The sequence below is a fragment of the Alexandromys fortis genome, unplaced genomic scaffold (assembly GCF_014885135.2).
Source record: "Alexandromys fortis isolate MF-2015 unplaced genomic scaffold, M_Fortis_MF-2015_v1.1 scaffold_1, whole genome shotgun sequence".
NCBI lineage: Eukaryota > Metazoa > Chordata > Mammalia > Rodentia > Cricetidae > Alexandromys > Alexandromys fortis.
In genome coordinates this window covers 31,744,401-31,760,797 of record NW_026067927.1, presented here as the reverse complement: position 1 = coordinate 31,760,797, position 16,397 = coordinate 31,744,401, and the positions used below count along the sequence as shown (strand labels likewise).

Sequence of the window (16,397 nt, the reverse complement as noted above, 5' to 3'; positions counted from 1 at the left end):
ACGGTAGCACGTACCATGAGGGTCTGCTGAACATGGGGGAGTGACCACCCTGGCGGGACAGGGCAAGGAAAGGAGGCGGGAGACTTAGTTCATTGCTCTGCTGCAGTTGGCTGCAGATGACTGGAACCACAGATGGGGGAAGAATCCAAAATGAAAATCTTCATTCACCTAAACCCTCAATTAGCTGAAATTCAAAACCTGTTCCCAGTTATAGTTCAGCTAGAGGCTAGGCATGCTAGCATGCAAGAGATGTTGGATTTTGATCCCCAGCACCACACATATACTTATATAAACATAGACCATATGCATATCCACCATACATACAGAACACATACACACACACACACACACACACACACACACACACAGAGTCAGACATATAACCAGACAAAACACAGACTCATTAGACATTCACTTAGGCAGCTAGGGGTGGTGAGGCAAACCAGAAATTTCCAGCACTTTTGGGAGACTCCTGAGTATGAGGTCAGCCTGGGTTATAAGATAAAGCTCAAAAGATTCTCTCCAAAGGGAAAAAAAAAATATCAAGAGAGAATTAAGAAACTGAATACTGTATAGCTGTCTGGGGGAGAGAGCTACTGCACAGGTTTACCCGATTGACTGTATTCTCTGATGCGAAAAAATATTAGCACTGTGTGTGTGTGTGTGTGTGTGTGTGTTCTGTGTGTATGGTGTATGTGTATGTGGTGGGTGTTCTGGGATGTAAAGGCCCTTGGTCCTCAAAGATAGACGTCTTAAGTAGAAAACAAGGAAAGCAGACAGAAAGGAGGAAAAGAAGAGAGTGGTGTGGTAGAGACGTCTTCATTGGCACCTCCTGACTGAACCCTCATTGGTCTAGTTGGAAGTGTCAGCACTATTGTTTACACGCCAAAGCAATACCTGGGTGTGGGGTAAGGGAATAGAATGCTTGGTTTAAAACTAGACTAGGAAATTCTAACTCAAAAAAGAAAAGAAAAAGAGAAAAGCTCCAACCTCCAGCACAGCCCACCCCTGTGGCTTTTTGTGCGCCTGGACCACACTGTAACAAGTGTCATTTTTTGCATGTGTGTAGCTATTCATATTTGTAATTGTGTGAGTGTGTGTACACTTGATAAAGTGTGAGCCGTGGTTCCCATAGGCCTTTGCAAGAATCTCTTAAGAATGGGGGGCATCTGGTCAGATGGTACTGGTGCACACCTTTAATCCCAGCACTAGGGAGGCAGAGGCAGGAGAATCTCTGAGTTTGAAGCCAACCTGGACTACACAGAGTTCCAGGACAGCCAGGGCTACACAGAGAAACCCTGACTTGGAGAAAACAAAATAAAATAAACAAAAATTGGGGACATTTTCCTGCACAACTGAATTCATTATTGTAGCTAAGAATGCACAGTGTTTGTTAGTCCCCTCCGTCTTTCTCCCCTGTACAATACTCAGAGCAGGGCATAGCCCAGTAGCCTCCAGGCATCCCTGTGAGGTTTGATGACAGATGTGTATCATTATCTGGGCCACACTGTCACCCCAGCTCATACTTCCTAACCTGACTGGTGACCTTTACTGCTTTTACTGGACCATTGGGCATGGCAGCCATTCTTACCTGTGAGGCCCTGTGTGCTTGCTGGCCTGTGGCTTCCAGCCAGCTGTTTCTGGCAGGGCTGGTAGCTCCTGACTGGTGGACAGCACTGCTCCTCAACATCTCTAGTCTGTTAGTTGTACAGTGCCTGCCCCCTGTGAGTTTCCTAACACTCCTGAAGTGCTGGCAGGTTGCCCTGTGAGGTAGCTCGTGTCTCTTCTGGTTTTCATCAGCTGTACTCTTCTGTAATCAGAAGTGGAAATACCTTATCATCACTTGTGGGCATTTCCCCCAGTTTGTCACATTTTCCCTGTATGAGAACATTCTGATTCATTTGTATTAATGTTTGGATGTATCTGTTCTTTTCCTTGTATGTGTCCTGTTTCTTGTTTTATGTTTGCCAACTTGTCAGAAGTTAGAGTTATCTGAGAAGAAGGAACCAAGGTTGAGAAGATACCTCCCTCAGGTTGGCCTATAGGCAAGCCTCGAGAGTATTTTCTTATTAGTGTTTGATATGGGAGGCCCAGACCACTGCGGTGTATGAGAAAGCAGGCTGAGCAAGTCACCAGGAGCAAGTAGTATTCCTCCATGGCCTCTGCTGTGTTTTTCCTCCAGCCAGAATTTATTCAATAACAAATTCTCAAGGGTTCATGCTTTTAGTAATACCAGTTTGCTGTATAATCCCCACCTGCCTTGGTGATCTGGCAGAGGCAAACACAGGTTCTTCTATTCCTGTCTTTTGTTTGTTTGTTTATTTGTTTGAGACAGGGTTTCTCTATGTAGCCCTGGCTACCCTGGAACTTTCTTTGTAGACCAGGCTGACCTCCGACTCAAGAGATCCACTTGCCTCTGCCTCCCAAGTGCTGGGATTAAAGGTGTGTCCACCCACTCCCTGCTTTTATTTGAATCTTAACTAGTAATGAATATCACACAGCATATGACAACTATAAGTGTATGCATATGTATGGCTACAGCATAAATACAGCTTAAAGAGGCTGAGGTTTCAAAAATGGGCTTGGAGAGTCTGTTGATTTCACATGAGACCAGTGCTAGGAAGGAGCTGCAGTCAAGTATTTGAGAGCAAAGCTGGAGAGACCGGCTCCAGTACATACCAGGTGATAGTTTGGTGTGGAGGGCCATCCACCACAGTGTTAGATGCCCATTGCTTCCTGGGGCCAGATGAGGAAGTTAAACCTTCTCCTGGGGTCTGCAAATGTGTGCCCTGACCCTCCCAACTTCCTCCAGGCTGGCTCCCTTTTCTCTTCCCAGGAATAAGTTGCTTATCAGTTTGTTTTGGGTGGATGGTGTGGTGTGCAGGTCCATCCTGGTAAATGGAATCTCCTGGGGCAAGGCGCAGCCTGGAAACCATTGTTTTATATATGATGGGGCTTGGTTTTGCCTTTAGTAATCAGATGGATCCTGGTGCTGCTGGGAGTGGATGAACAGAGGTGAGGATTCCATGGTTTTTGTCTGGTTTGTGTTGCCCATTTAGTAGTTTGGTTGAGCAAGCTGAGACTCTGATCTGGCACGTCCCAGGTTCTCTCATACGCTTGAGACGTACTTCAGGCATCACTGCTCCCAGAGCTGGACCCACATGGTCAGGGTGCATTTGCTCCCCACTTTTGGACTTCATGGTGCAAGCACATGTCCTCAGCATCCAAAGGTCAGATGTTTTCTTTTTCTTCCACTGTAGAACTTGACGTCCTTCAAGTTTCTGGGAAAAAATGAAGACGGCAAAGGAAGATGCCCTTTCGACCCTGCCCACAGCTACACGTCAGTCATGGTTGGTGAGTCCTGCCTTTGGGGCTCCTGCTCTTTCTGAGTTTATGGTGGCCCACCTGGGACACTTACTAGCTCCTCTCACAGAAGGTGAGCGTCCCACTGCACAGGCCCCTCAGTATGAGCTTTGGAGCTCATCATTCAGGCTCCACTGCAGTATCCCATGTGCACACCACCAGATGCTCCTGGGACCGTGGCGCCCCCTGCTGTGGTCTCGCACGTCAGAGGCGGGTGGGTACGCGCTGTTGTACGGACAGTTCCCCTGAGATCTGACAGCCAGCTTCAATCTTCACCATCAGTGTACAATAGCCAGGGAACTTTGTAAGACATTCAGTACTGTATTATGAAACAGGCATCGTGTGAGGTGGCGCACAGTCGTGCTCAGAGTGTGTTTAAAGTAGGGGAGGCTGGACCCTGCTGCCTGGCGGTGTGGGTGCCTCAGCATCTCTTTGGACTTAAAGTGCTTCCTACTTGGGATGGCTTTCCCAGGTGTCGAACGCTGAGGAGTGTCCGTTTCAGCTGTGGGAATTCTCATTGGTGGAGCTATCCTATTACCCTTTGACCTAGAAAAACTTAATTAAATGTGACGACTGTGGTTGTCCTGGTAAAAGAAAAGATGTTGATGTAGGAAGCAGAAAGGCATCACAGGAGTCAGGGAGGCCCCTTTCTCAGAGGGATTAATGAGGGTATAAATAGATCATGGTAGCCTGGTGAGGTATGACACCTGGTGGAGGTGGGAGCATAAGGCTGGCTTATAGGCCAGCCTGGGCTAATGTCGAGATCTTATGTTAAACAGTCGTCCCCAGCCTCCTCCACAGGCAGAAGGACTGATTGGGTTTCCCCTCTCTACCCCCTTTTCTCCACTGCAGGGGGAGAGCTCTACTCTGGGACATCGTATAATTTCTTGGGCAGCGAACCCATCATCTCTCGAAACTCCTCCCATAGTCCCCTGAGGACAGAGTATGCCATCCCGTGGCTCAATGGTAAGAAGTGTGTACTGCTAGCCTCACGGGTGTGCCTTTCATTTTTCCTCTGCCTGTCCCCACACCATGGGGAGCGGGGTGGGTGGGGTTGGAGACTGTGGCTCATGTCGGATCCTAGGCAGTAGAAACTCTGTGGAACTGCTCAGGACCCTTAAAACAATCTGCTAGGTTTGTTTTAAATCTGTTTTTTGTCGCACCCCTACCCTTCACACACACACACACCCAAAATCAATTTGGGAATCTTTAATGAAGCTCTGATGGGAAGAAAGCAGACATAGGGTTCAGGGTGTGGTCCGTTTCCAGTGTGATGTGAAAGGGGGAGCCTCTGGGGTCAGGGCAGGTGTATTTAGATGTTAAATTACTGAGAGACAAGCATGTCTGCTGTCTGACTTTAGGGTGTAGATGATGGGGGTGGCTACTTGTGGGTCTTTTCTTGGGGATGCTGGCCAGTGAGATCATGGTCTTTTTGAATCCGGCCCCTTGATCTGGAGTCAGACCCTGGGGTCTGAATATGTAGGAGACAACCAGTTCCTCCTTGGAGTAGGACGTCCCCAGGACTTGGAGTCTTGGTATCCCTCCAGTGGCTGACATTGGCTGATCTGGCTCTCGTTTATGTCAGCAGATGCTTGCTGGCTCTGCAGCCCAGCTCAGTAGGAGACCCCCCCCCCCCGGCTTCCTCTGTAGCACCCTCCATGCACCACGCTGAAGCAGAGGAGGGAGGCGGGCAGCTTCCAGGTCTGGAGTTTACTAGTGTGACATGTGCACCATATAGATATCCTAGAAGGGACGCCTCCAGCCCCTAAGGCTGCACTGGCCAGCCTGGGACATCGTGGGGAGCAGGTAGAGAGGTGGCAAGGTGGCTTTGTGTACAGGGCCGATCCTGTGATACTGCTCTGCAGAGCCTAGCTTCGTCTTTGCGGACGTGATCCAGAAAAGCCCAGATGGTGCGGAGGGTGACGATGAGAAGGTCTACTTCTTCTTCACGGAGGTGTCTGTGGAGTACGAGTTCGTTTTCAAGTTGATGATCCCGCGAGTCGCCAGGGTGTGCAAGGTGAGTGCTTTGCCCTCTCCCCGGGCCCAGTACCCACCCATAGTCCCAGACAGGTGCTGCTATTCCAAGATTCCTATTGCTGGGAATCGAGGCTCAGTGGGAGATGGAACAATGACCAGTGATTAAAGTGGCAGAGCCGTATGGATGCTTTCTCTCTTAAGACCCTAAGGAGGATTGGGAAGGTGGGGTAGTGGTTAAAATTCTTGCCACAAAGGCAAAAGGACCAGAGTTCTGATCTCCAGAATCCATGTAAATGGATTGCAGGTGGACCCCTGTAATGCCAGCCTGGAACAGGTCTGATAGAGGGACTCCCCTCATCAGCAAGCTCTGAGTTTGATTGAGAGGCCTTGTCTCAAAGAATGAGGTGGAAGATTTCTGTTACCAACCTCAGGCCTCCAAATGCACCCACACGTGAATCCATATGGAGGCGCACCACACGTGCATATACATGAAAGGAAAAAAAAATTGAAGGGGGAGAAGAAAGCATTAATCCTTTCCATGTGTGTGACTAATCACGGGTAATTGAAATTACAGGAGACAAGGCCAGGAAGGGAGCAAGCTATAGTTCTCTCCAGCCCTGAGTCGTCTACAGTTCATAAACTACCTCTCAGTCATTGGCTCACTCAAAATGAAAAACATCTAGAACTTTGTCTAGAATCAGGCAGATGGAGGGGACGTGAAAGGGTCTCTCAGTGGTGTGCTCACATGTCCCCCATGGTCTGCATGGGTCGGGGTCTGTGATAGGAAGGAGGCCACCCATCACTTGCCCAGCTCTTATATGCGCCTTTGTGGGTCACAGCTCAGAAAGCTGCGGGAGCCAAGTCCAGTAGCACTTGTGTGACACTTGGGGTGACAGATGTGGTTGTTTTGGTTGTCATTGAACGTGTCTCTTTTGTGTTCTGTGATCCCAGCCCACGTGGCAGTAGTACTATGCTTTCGTAACTGTCTGCAGCAGACTTGGGCTAGCCTGGTGGGTGGGGACATATGAACTGGCTGTTTGTGTGGCTGGCCATCTGTGCTGCCCCTACCACGCACTGTTTCTGGCATTCCAGGGAGACCAGGGCGGCCTTCGGACTTTGCAGAAGAAGTGGACCTCCTTCCTAAAGGCCAGGCTGATCTGCTCCAGGCCAGACAGTGGCCTGGTCTTCAACGTACTGCAAGATGTCTTTGTGCTGCGGGCCCCAGGCCTCAAGGAGCCTGTGATCTATGCCGTCTTCACCCCACAGTTGTAAGTTAGTTCCCTTGGCAGTTTGGGGCTGCCCCCCCCTCCCCGTGATGACCTGCTACCCTCCTGACACTCACGGTTTCCCCATCACAGGAACAATGTGGGTCTGTCAGCGGTTTGTGCCTATTCACTGGCCACGGTGGAGGCAGTCTTCTCCCGTGGAAAATACATGCAGAGTGCCACGGTGGAGCAATCTCACACCAAATGGGTGCGCTACAATGGCCCGGTGCCCACTCCCCGGCCTGGAGCGGTAAGCAGGGTTCCCGGCTCCAGGGAGGGCTTGTCTTCCCCTTGGGTCTCCGTCCCCAAGGTCCCCAAGCATGAGACCGCAGATTCCCAAGCTTCCTTGAAGCTGGTTGCATGGCAACAGGAGCCTCTGCGCTGGGCTGAGTGGCTGCTGGGCCTGGGGGTGAAGAGTGAGGCTTGTTCTTTTCTGGTCTCTTCCACGTGAACAGGGCTCACCTCATGCTGCCCAAATGAGAGAGTACCCCTGGCCTGGGTTCTTTTGAGAAACTGACATTGCTCATTCGATTTCCCGACTTCTACAAAGAAACCTCGCTTGCCAGCAGAGCCTAGGCTATCTCCTGAGGCAGCCTGTCCGTTAGACAACAGGCGTCATGTTCTGGCCTCCTAAATATAGTAAATTTAAATCAAAGGAAATTCTAGGGTTGCCTGCACATTGTCGCCATGTGGTGAATGGGTGTGGGGGGGGGGTGGCTTTTAGATAGTGCCCTATCTGGCTCTTGACGCTCTCTCCAGGACCAGCTTCTCTGTGGGTGCCCCCCCCCCCGGTTAATCTGGTGGGGGTGCAGTGTTCACTGAAACATGGCTAAGGAGCTGGGACAAAGAAAAAAAATTTCCAGCCCTTTTTCCTTTCATGCTACTTAGAACTTGGTTCCCCCCCCCCCCCCCGTGTGCATGTGCGTGTGTACGTGTTAAACAATATTTAGCATGCTCTCTTCTCACAGGGAAGCTATGAAGCGAATGTTTTGAATTGGAGAGGTTTGCTGAGTGTTTTCATTGACCCCCTATTCCTCTGCTGCTCTAAGACAGTTATGTCATGTGGCTGTGCCTTAAAACCACTGCTCCTGTCCCCGGAGGTCACCTCAGCCCTGTTCCTCTTTGGAGAAGTGTGACTGTGGCCCTCCAGGGCTGCTGATGCGGCCCTCTCTTCTGTGCTCAGTTGGAGCTAAGAGGGCGTGTTATCACGCTGCTTTTTCCCCACAGTGCATTGACAGTGAGGCTCGGGCAGCCAACTACACCAGCTCTCTGAATCTCCCAGACAAAACACTGCAGTTTGTAAAAGACCACCCTCTGATGGACGACTCAGTGACCCCGATAGACAACAGACCCAAGCTAATAAAAACAGATGTAAACTACACCCAGATAGTGGTAGACAGGACCCAGGCCTTGGATGGGACCTTCTACGATGTCATGTTTATCAGCACAGGTGGGTTCCTTGGTAAGACGGGGAAATTCACGAGGTCATTTATGGGCAGATCTGGTATCTCCAGGCGCCCAAAAGGTTTGGGACAGCATGAAGGGATTTCTGAGACATCCCTGCACCTGGGATTCTGAGTTTCTGTGACTATCACCTGGGGCACTTGTTACATATGCAAGTCCTGGCCTGTGGGACAAAGTAGTTCCCGTTGTCATGGAACCAGGGATTGGCCTGGTATTTCCTCATTGGTAGTGGGAGAGCCTGCCCCCGTCTAGGAGGAGCCAGGCTCCATTCTGCCCTGATTAGCCTTCGGAGGCGGCACAACTCCAGACAAGTCTTCGGGGATGGGGGGAAGAGTTGGAGCTTAGCAGCTGGCAGCGCCCCAGGGCCCACTGCCCAGATGACTTGAGCATTTTGCTTTCGCCTGCCTGTCGGGGCCCAGTCTCGCCAGGTGGAGTGCAACAGCGAATGTGACTCAGGTGTCAGGATGTGACCTTACAGGTAAAGGTCGGTGGCATCCACCCTAGGGTAAGGGTGATGCTTTGTGGGAAAACTGGAGTTCTTGTAACTTGAGCTCCTGATCATTTATTTTGCCAAGTGCTGCTCTCCACTTCTAAAGCAAAGGCCTTGTTGAGGGAATGACTTGAGCCTGCGGAAGTGTGAGTGGTGGTCGCCATCAAGGTTGGCGTCTCCTCTCCTATCGCTCTGGCCGAAAGCAACTTAAAGGAAGGGGGTGTGTTTGGTTATAGTCCATCATTTCGGGAAGTCAGCCTGGAACTTCAGCAGCGAGTCACATTGCACTTGCAGTCAAGAGCACAGAAACGAATGCACCCATGCTGCCAGCTTGCTGGCTTGCCCTATGTTTACCTAGCTAGCTTCCCTCACTTACATAGTCCAGGACTACCTGTTATGGGGGCAGTGCAGTCATAGTGGGTGAGGTCTCCCCGTGTCAGTCAACAATCGAGACAGCCCTCCACAGACAATGCTACAGGCCAGCCTGATCTAGGCAGTTCCTCTGCTGAGGCTCTTTCCAGGTGATTCTAGGTTGCAGTAAGGTGACCCTTAAAACAAGCGTTTCCCTCCTTGCTGACCTGGGTTTCGACCTTGCAGACCGGGGAGCTCTACATAAAGCTGTCATCCTTGGGAAAGAGGTGCATGTTGTCGAGGAGACCCAGCTCTTCCAGGACTATGAGCCGGTCCAGACTCTGCTGCTGTCGTCAAAGAAGGTAATGTGATCTGGGGCGGACCCGGCTGCTTGTCTTCATGGTGAGGACTGGCTGGGATGGCGTCTCAAGGTTTGGCAGCCTCTGGCCTAGATGAGCCGGCCTTTGGACTCTGACTGCATTCTTCCATAGGATCTATAGCTTGGGAAGGAGGCATGGCAGAGCCGAGGAGGTTGAATATACTAAGCCATTAGAGCTGGTAGCTGGCACTTTTGGGTCGTCTCTAACCTGGGGAAACACGACCTTGTGCCTCGAGCCCGAGAGAATGTGGACTGTGCTGTAGGACATGGTACATGTGCTGATTTGTAACAGCTCACCCTGTGGAGCTCCCAGCACATCCACTGACAGGCTTGGCAGGCTTGGCAGGCTTGGCAGGCTTGGCAGGCTTGGCAGGCTTGGCAGCCAGAGTCTCAGTCCCAGGTGCCCAGCTTGGTACTCTGGCTCCTATGAGCCATCGAAACACATCGATGGTCAAATCAGCCTGTGGAAGCCACACTATGTGTTGCCTAAAGTTTTCATAGATCATAAAATCCTCATTTTTAAAATGTATTCTCAAGCAATTAAAAATGTAAACCTCTACCAGTTATGGTAGTGCATGCCTTTAATCCCAGCACTCTGGAGGCAGAGAGACAGTTGGATTTCTATGAGTTCAAGGCCAGTCTGGTATGCAATGGTGTTTTTCAAGACAGCCAGGGCTGTGGAGAGAGGGGGAGCTGTGAAGAGACATATAAACAAATAATATATAATATGTATATATATAATACATAAATAAATTACATATAAATTATTTATTTATTTAGAGCCCCTGAATGGGACATAGTGCTTCACACCTGTAGTCCCAGGCCTTGGCAGGTGGAGGCAGGAGGATCAGGAGTCAAGGCTGGTCTGAGCCAAGTGAGACCCCACTGCAAAAATAAAAGGAGGTATAAAGTCCTTTAGCTGGTGGACTGTATAGAAATGGCCTGGGAACTTGCTGTCCCTTGTCCACTGGCCTTGGGAAGAGGTGGCCACCACATATTGCAGCTAGGATAGGGCAGTAAGGTACAGAATGTGGGCTCTCCCAGATCTCGGCTATGCCGCGTGTTGCCATGTGTTTCTGGGCCTCACTGTACGGTCCTCATCAGGTGATCTCTGTGTTTGTTAGCTTTCCATGAATGTGACTGTTAAGAGGACGTGAGCCTCGTAAGTGTGGAGGACTGGGTTTGAGAAGCACAAGACCCAGAGAAAACCAGGAGCAGGGCCAGCACCTCCCTGCTGACAGATGCCACCTGCCTTGCTCCAAGCCTACCTGCCAAGGTGCTCCCTGTCCTTGGCAGGATTCTGATGTGATCCACTGAGAGATAGGTCCTGGGTCACCCTTTTGGCTTCAGGTGCCAGTGCTAGCTTCTTGCCCGTACCCTCGTCTTTGATGCCTGGCTGGTTTTGAACTCTGGCCTGGCCTTGCCTTTCCCTATGGACTGCATATCCATGGGCCCCCGTGTTTGTGATTTAGTTCCCTTTAGGGAGATAGCCACCACAGATAGCAAGGGGCCATCAGTCACTTACCTGTGTGCTGCATTTCTGCCAGCACAGGTGGGTAGCTGGATCTGGCCTGCAGCCAGTGCCGTGACATGTCGCTGTCCTGGACGTCAGTGCCTGGCAGGGACTGAGCTCTGTGTGGCTACACTGCAGCACCATGACTGGTTTTGGTGACTCTTCCCTCACAAATACAGGCAAGCAGAGAGCACATGACAGTGTCTCTTGCTGGGTGAAATTTGCCTGCTTTCTGTTTGTTCTTTGCACGACATCGATGGGTGTGGTCACACTGGCGTTCTGGATTCAGAGATGACAGGTGTGTACTTTCACACCTGTGAGACCGGACTGGCCTTTGAAGGCTGTGCCTTTTGGCTTCTAGCTGTAGTGCAGTGTTCTCTACCGTAAGTCCAGGAGAGCAGAGCAGTACAGGTATCAGATTGGGAGTGGGAGGAAGCTGAAGAGGGCTGTTGTGAGCTTCTCAAGACATAGAAGTCTCTTTACCCCAGGGAGGGCACCACGGATGGACCAATCTAGCTCAGTGACCCAGTGAGTTTGGGGGAGTTACCTACAGGGTATAAACGAGGGATTATTTACAAGAGATTATTTACTCAGAAGAAGTAGCTGCATCAACAAACAACCTACTTTAGCACAAGTAGCATTCCAGAAGCTGCATCCGTAGAGCTCTCTACACAGCTAGCAGGCAGCTCGACAGGTCTTTCCTCTCGCCAGGCCAGTGGTTGCTTAGTGCTTACATAACCTTGGGGAAGAGGGACTTGTGAATCTTACAACTTTCCAGCTTCTGAAGTTTCCTTTAGTTTCTGAGTCTTGTGAACCTCCCTCTGACCTCTAGGAGGGAGAGTTTCAGTCAGGGGAAATAGGGATAGAATTGCCTCTTCTCGGAAGAGAGGCTGGTGCAGAAATCCAGTGCCCTCAGCCCGAGCCAGCCCAGATGTGGAAGGGTGATGTCAGATCCCAGGCCCTACAGGTGCTGTTTGAGCCCTCCCGGGACACAGTGCACCGGCCTATGCGTTTTTATACAAGATTTCTCTCTCAGTTTGCTTTTCCGTTGCTGTAATAATCAACCCTGACCAGAAACAGCCTGGGGAAGACAAGGTTTGTTTCAGCTTACCCTTTCCAGGTCCATCAGTAAGGGAAGCCGGGACAGGAACTGAAGCAAACACGCAGAGAAAGCTGCTTATGGGCTGGCCCTGTGGCTTCTGCTTCGCTACTGTCGTATAAGCCCAGGACTACCTGCCCAAGGGTGGCACCACCCACAGCAGGCTGAGCCCACCTGCATTAATTAGTAGATATGAAAATGGCCCATAGACGTGTCCACAGGCCAATCTGATATAGGCAATTTCTCAACTCCAGTTCCCTCTGCCCAGGTGTGTCAAGTTGACAATGAAACTAATCAGGAAACTGTCCTTTAGGTCATGGTGGTGAGGCCTTGTGACCTGTTCTGAGCCAGGGAGCCCTTCCCTCCCTGCAGTGTTTGAGTGCACCGTGCCTTCCCCGGGGTTGGTAGAGAAGCTGGCAACCCCACCAGTGCCTAGTCCTCCTTACACCTGCTGTTTGTCTCCCACACACAGGGGAAGAGTTTTGTCTATGCTGGCTCCAACTCGGGAGTGGTCCAGGCTCCCCTGGCCTTCTGCGGAAAGCACGGTAGCTGTGAGGATTGCGTGCTGGCGCGGGACCCCTACTGTGCCTGGAGCCCAGCCGCCAGGGCCTGTGTTACCTTGCACCAGGCCGTGGGCTCCAACAGGTATGAGTACGGACGGGACTGTGTGTATGTGCCCCGTGGACAGGCTGGAGAGTAATGGGTGCCTGTTGTCTTCCAGGGCCTGGATTCAGGAGATGAGTGGTGACACGTCCTCGTGCCTGGGTGAGTGGCCCTCCTTTGCCTTCCTGCGCAGGATGCAAAAGTTCCCGGTCTTTCCATTTCATGCGGCTCGATTGTTTTCCATTCCCCTCCCTGAACAGAGGTCAGGCGGCATGCAGCAGACCTGTGACCTCTCCTTGTGGTGGACCTGTGGTCTTTCTCTGTCCGTGATTCCAACAAGAGTGCTCTAAGCCACACAGGGTGTATCGGGTCACTGGAAGGCATGTCCTGCCCCACACCAAGCTCCTCTGCTTAGCTGGGCTCCTTAAGCAAAACCTGAGATTGTTAAGAATGAGAAGGAAGGAGCCCTTGGGCATGGCCAAACAGCCCAAATTGAAAACCAGTGATTCGGGAACATTTGGTGCAGGGTCATACTTCAAGGAGAAAATCTTACACTAGAATGGTAGTTTCATGTGTAAAATGTCATTTAAGGTAATTTAAGGCTGGGGAGATGGCTGTTTGTAGAACCTGACTTCGATCCCAGAACTCATGTAAAACAGCTGGCCATGGTGGTTTGTGCCTGTGAGCCCAAACCTGAGGAGGGCAGGACAGGGGGATCCCTGAAACTTGCTGGCCCCAGACAGCCTAGCTGGCTTAGCAAATACTAGACAAATGATGGATCCTGGCTCAAAAAAAGGAAGAAAAAAAAAAAGATAACTGTTACCTGATAGACTTCTGGCCTCTATATATGAATACACACTCACACACAGAAAATTGTACAAAATTCCCTCCAGGCTATATGTATAAGGTGTCACTATATTACAAATGAAATTTCATATTTAGATTTTGGTCCCCTTCCAAAGATAGCTGTGTCATTTTATATATGCAAATATCCCCTACCCCAAACTTTTTCCCGTCTCTGGTATTTCCAACAAAAGACACACTTATAATTAGTTCCTGTCCTCTTGAGGGTCCCACTACTGATGGCTGGCCATTGGGGAATAGCCGTGACCAGAGGTAGACATAGTATCTCGCAGGGCTTCTTCTAATCTGCCTTCCCAGCAGATGAGGTCAGATGGGCCCAAGCCCTGTGCCCCCTTCCCTCCCCAGCCATGTCACAGACATGTAAGAAGAGGGTCCCTGGTTGCTGGCTGGCCTACCTCAGCCATTAGCAAATCATTTGGCAGCTGACCCTGGGTACTACTGCAGATGGAGGAGCTGACCAGTACACAGCCCTCCAGCCTGCTGAGCTTTCTGCAGGGACAGAGTGAGAATAGGGACTTCTCAAAGCTGTCACCGAATTCTTCATTTCTGGGGGCTGCTGCCGGGTCTCGGATATCTTTATCTTGGTCCTGAAGATTCCGTCTGGCTCCAGAGGGTGAAACTCTCTGTCGTCCTGTGGGTATTAACCTGGTTTTGAGAGCAATTGAGTCGTCAGACGGAGTTGTTGATGCTGAGCACATTTATTTTGATGTTCCAGATAAGAGTAAAGAAAGTTCCCATCAGCATTTTTTCAAGCACGGTGGCATAGCCGAACTCAAATGCTTCCAAAAGTCCAACCTGGCTCGGGTCGTGTGGAAGTTCCAGAATGGCGAGTTGCAGGCTGTGAGTCCCAAGTATGGCTTTGTGGGCAGGAAACACCTGCTCATCTTCAACCTGTCAGAGGGAGACAGTGGCGTGTACCAGTGCCTGTCGGAGGAAAGGGTGAAGAATAACACAGTCTCCCGGCTGCTTGCCAAGCACATCCTGGAAGTAAAGGTGGTTTCTCAGACCCCCACGTCGCCTGCCTCCCAGGCTGTTCAGACAGAAGGTAGTAGGATCACTTCCAAAATGCCGGTGGCGTCTACCCAGGGGTCCTCTCCCTCTACCCCGGTTCTGTGGGCAACCTCCCCCAGGGCCGCTACCCTACCTCCCAAGTCCTCCTCCACCGGTACATCCTGTGAACCGAAAATGGTCATCAACACGGTCCCCCAGCTTCACTCGGAGAAGACGGTGTATCTTAAGTCCAGTGACAACCGCCTGCTCATGTCCCTCCTACTCTTCATCTTTGTCCTCTTCCTCTGCCTCTTTTTCTACAACTGTTACAAGGGCTACCTGCCCGGACAGTGCTTAAAATTCCGCTCAGCCGTGCTGCTTGGGAAGAAGAAGCCCAAGTCAGATTTCTCCGACCTGGAGCAGAGCGTAAAGGAGACGCTGGTGGAGCCTGCGAGCTTCTCACAGCAGAATGGCGACCAGCCCAAGCCAGCCCTGGACACTGGCTATGAAACCGAGCAGGACACCATCACCAGCAAAGTGCCCACAGACCGTGAGGACTCCCAGCGGATCGATGACCTCTCCGCCAGGGACAAACCGTTCGATGTCAAATGTGAACTGAAGTTTGCAGATTCGGATGCTGATGGGGACTGACGCCGGGGCGCCCCAGGCCGCGCCCCGCAGTCTTCGTGGAGAGTGTCGTGTTGAGCCCATTCAGTAGCCGAGTCTTGTTGTCGTGCGCCAGCCTCAGTCCTTTGTCTCTTTTCTCTTGGGTTGAGTCTGTGACTTGTCCCTCTTTGTCCTTTTGGGAAACAAATATCTATTCCAGTCTCAAGTCCTGCAGTCGTCGGAGCGCTTATTTAAGATGAACCTGAGCCCTTTGTGTACTGGGGAGCGATGGCCGCCTCTGTGGGCCGAGAAGAGTAAACCTTCCTCTTCCCTACTCATAGCAGCCACTAAAAGATAATTTAATTCCAGATTGGAAATGACCTTTTAGTTTATCAGATTGGTAACGTATTACCTGCTGTCCAGATTGGCACGGACTCTTTCTTTCACTTAATTATTTTTTAGGATTTTTTTTGTTCTGATTTTGTTGATGTCTTAGGTCATTTTTTTTAATTACTGAAGGAGATGTTTTAATATTCGTGAGAAGATGAGCATTTTCTAGATTTTTGTTATATATGGAGATAAAATATGGCTTATGTCGCTTAAGATTCTCAGGGATAGACTTATTTTTGCTAAATGCATTCTTTCCTGCTGTTAGGAATGTAGGCCTGAAACTGTCTCTCGGACCCACTCACCCTTTATTTTGGTGGGGTTTTGTTTTGTTTTTGTCTTTTAATCTTACACATTTTGAAGGAAGTACCATTTTCCAAGATTGTCTTTCTGTGCTTTTTTTTTTTTTTTTTTCCTGCCGTACATCTGCAAGGTGGGTTTTGAGTAAGGGCAGGTGGCCCAGTGGCTCTGGGTGGCGATTGAGCTGGTCCTGTGAGGGGAGGAGGGTTAGCACCCCGATGGCCCTGCTGCTGTTTGAGATCTGCTGCCTAATGGATGGAGCCTTCATGAGGACAACCTTGGTTCTTGATCACTTCCTGTCTCTCCTCCATTACATCTCACATCCCTGCCCTTGGACTTCCGCCTTGACTGTCCACGTAAGACAAGACAGAAATGGATCGGGTAGTTGGGCCCCCAGCCCTGAGACAGTGACCACAGCATCCCGTGTGGCGGCCGCTGCTGCAGCGTGACTTCTGCCAGTGTCTTTCAGGATGTGACTGGGCGGTACGAGCCTAGCATTTGTTTCTCGCTCAGTGTGTGTGGAACACTCATTCCATGTAGAGAGTGGTGAACTCTGGATTGCCTGTGCCGGGTAGACGCTCATCTTCAGCATGCCGTGGTCTCATCATTCGGTGTAAACATTTGTGTTTATAAGATTTACTTTGTTTTTATTTTTCTACTTTTGAACTGTATACATTTGAAAAGTACCCAAATAAACCAGAAGCTTTATCGTTGACTGGGCCAGCCTCTCCTTAGTGGAGGCTGTG

The 16,397-nt window shown here is 50.5% G+C and overlaps 1 protein-coding gene across 5 annotated transcripts in view; it reads left to right on the top strand.

Moving 5' to 3' along the window:
* The window catches only part of LOC126502569 (semaphorin-4D), an 86,303-nt gene extending 69,937 nt beyond the window's left edge, over positions 1-16,366 (top strand). For all 5 annotated transcript variants that reach the window (XM_050143700.1, XM_050143698.1, XM_050143701.1 and 2 more), the window contains 10 exons: positions 3,261-3,354; positions 4,216-4,329; positions 5,229-5,380; positions 6,433-6,608; positions 6,699-6,855; positions 7,833-8,055; positions 9,157-9,272; positions 12,374-12,546; positions 12,623-12,666; positions 14,084-16,366. In XM_050143700.1, coding sequence (XP_049999657.1) covers positions 3,261-3,354; positions 4,216-4,329; positions 5,229-5,380; positions 6,433-6,608; positions 6,699-6,855; positions 7,833-8,055; positions 9,157-9,272; positions 12,374-12,546; positions 12,623-12,666; positions 14,084-15,009 — 2,175 coding nt within the window. In that variant the 3' untranslated portion in view covers positions 15,010-16,366. The remainder of the gene's footprint in view (positions 1-3,260; positions 3,355-4,215; positions 4,330-5,228; positions 5,381-6,432; positions 6,609-6,698; positions 6,856-7,832; positions 8,056-9,156; positions 9,273-12,373; positions 12,547-12,622; positions 12,667-14,083) is intronic.
* The last annotated feature ends 31 nt before the right edge of the window (positions 16,367-16,397 follow it).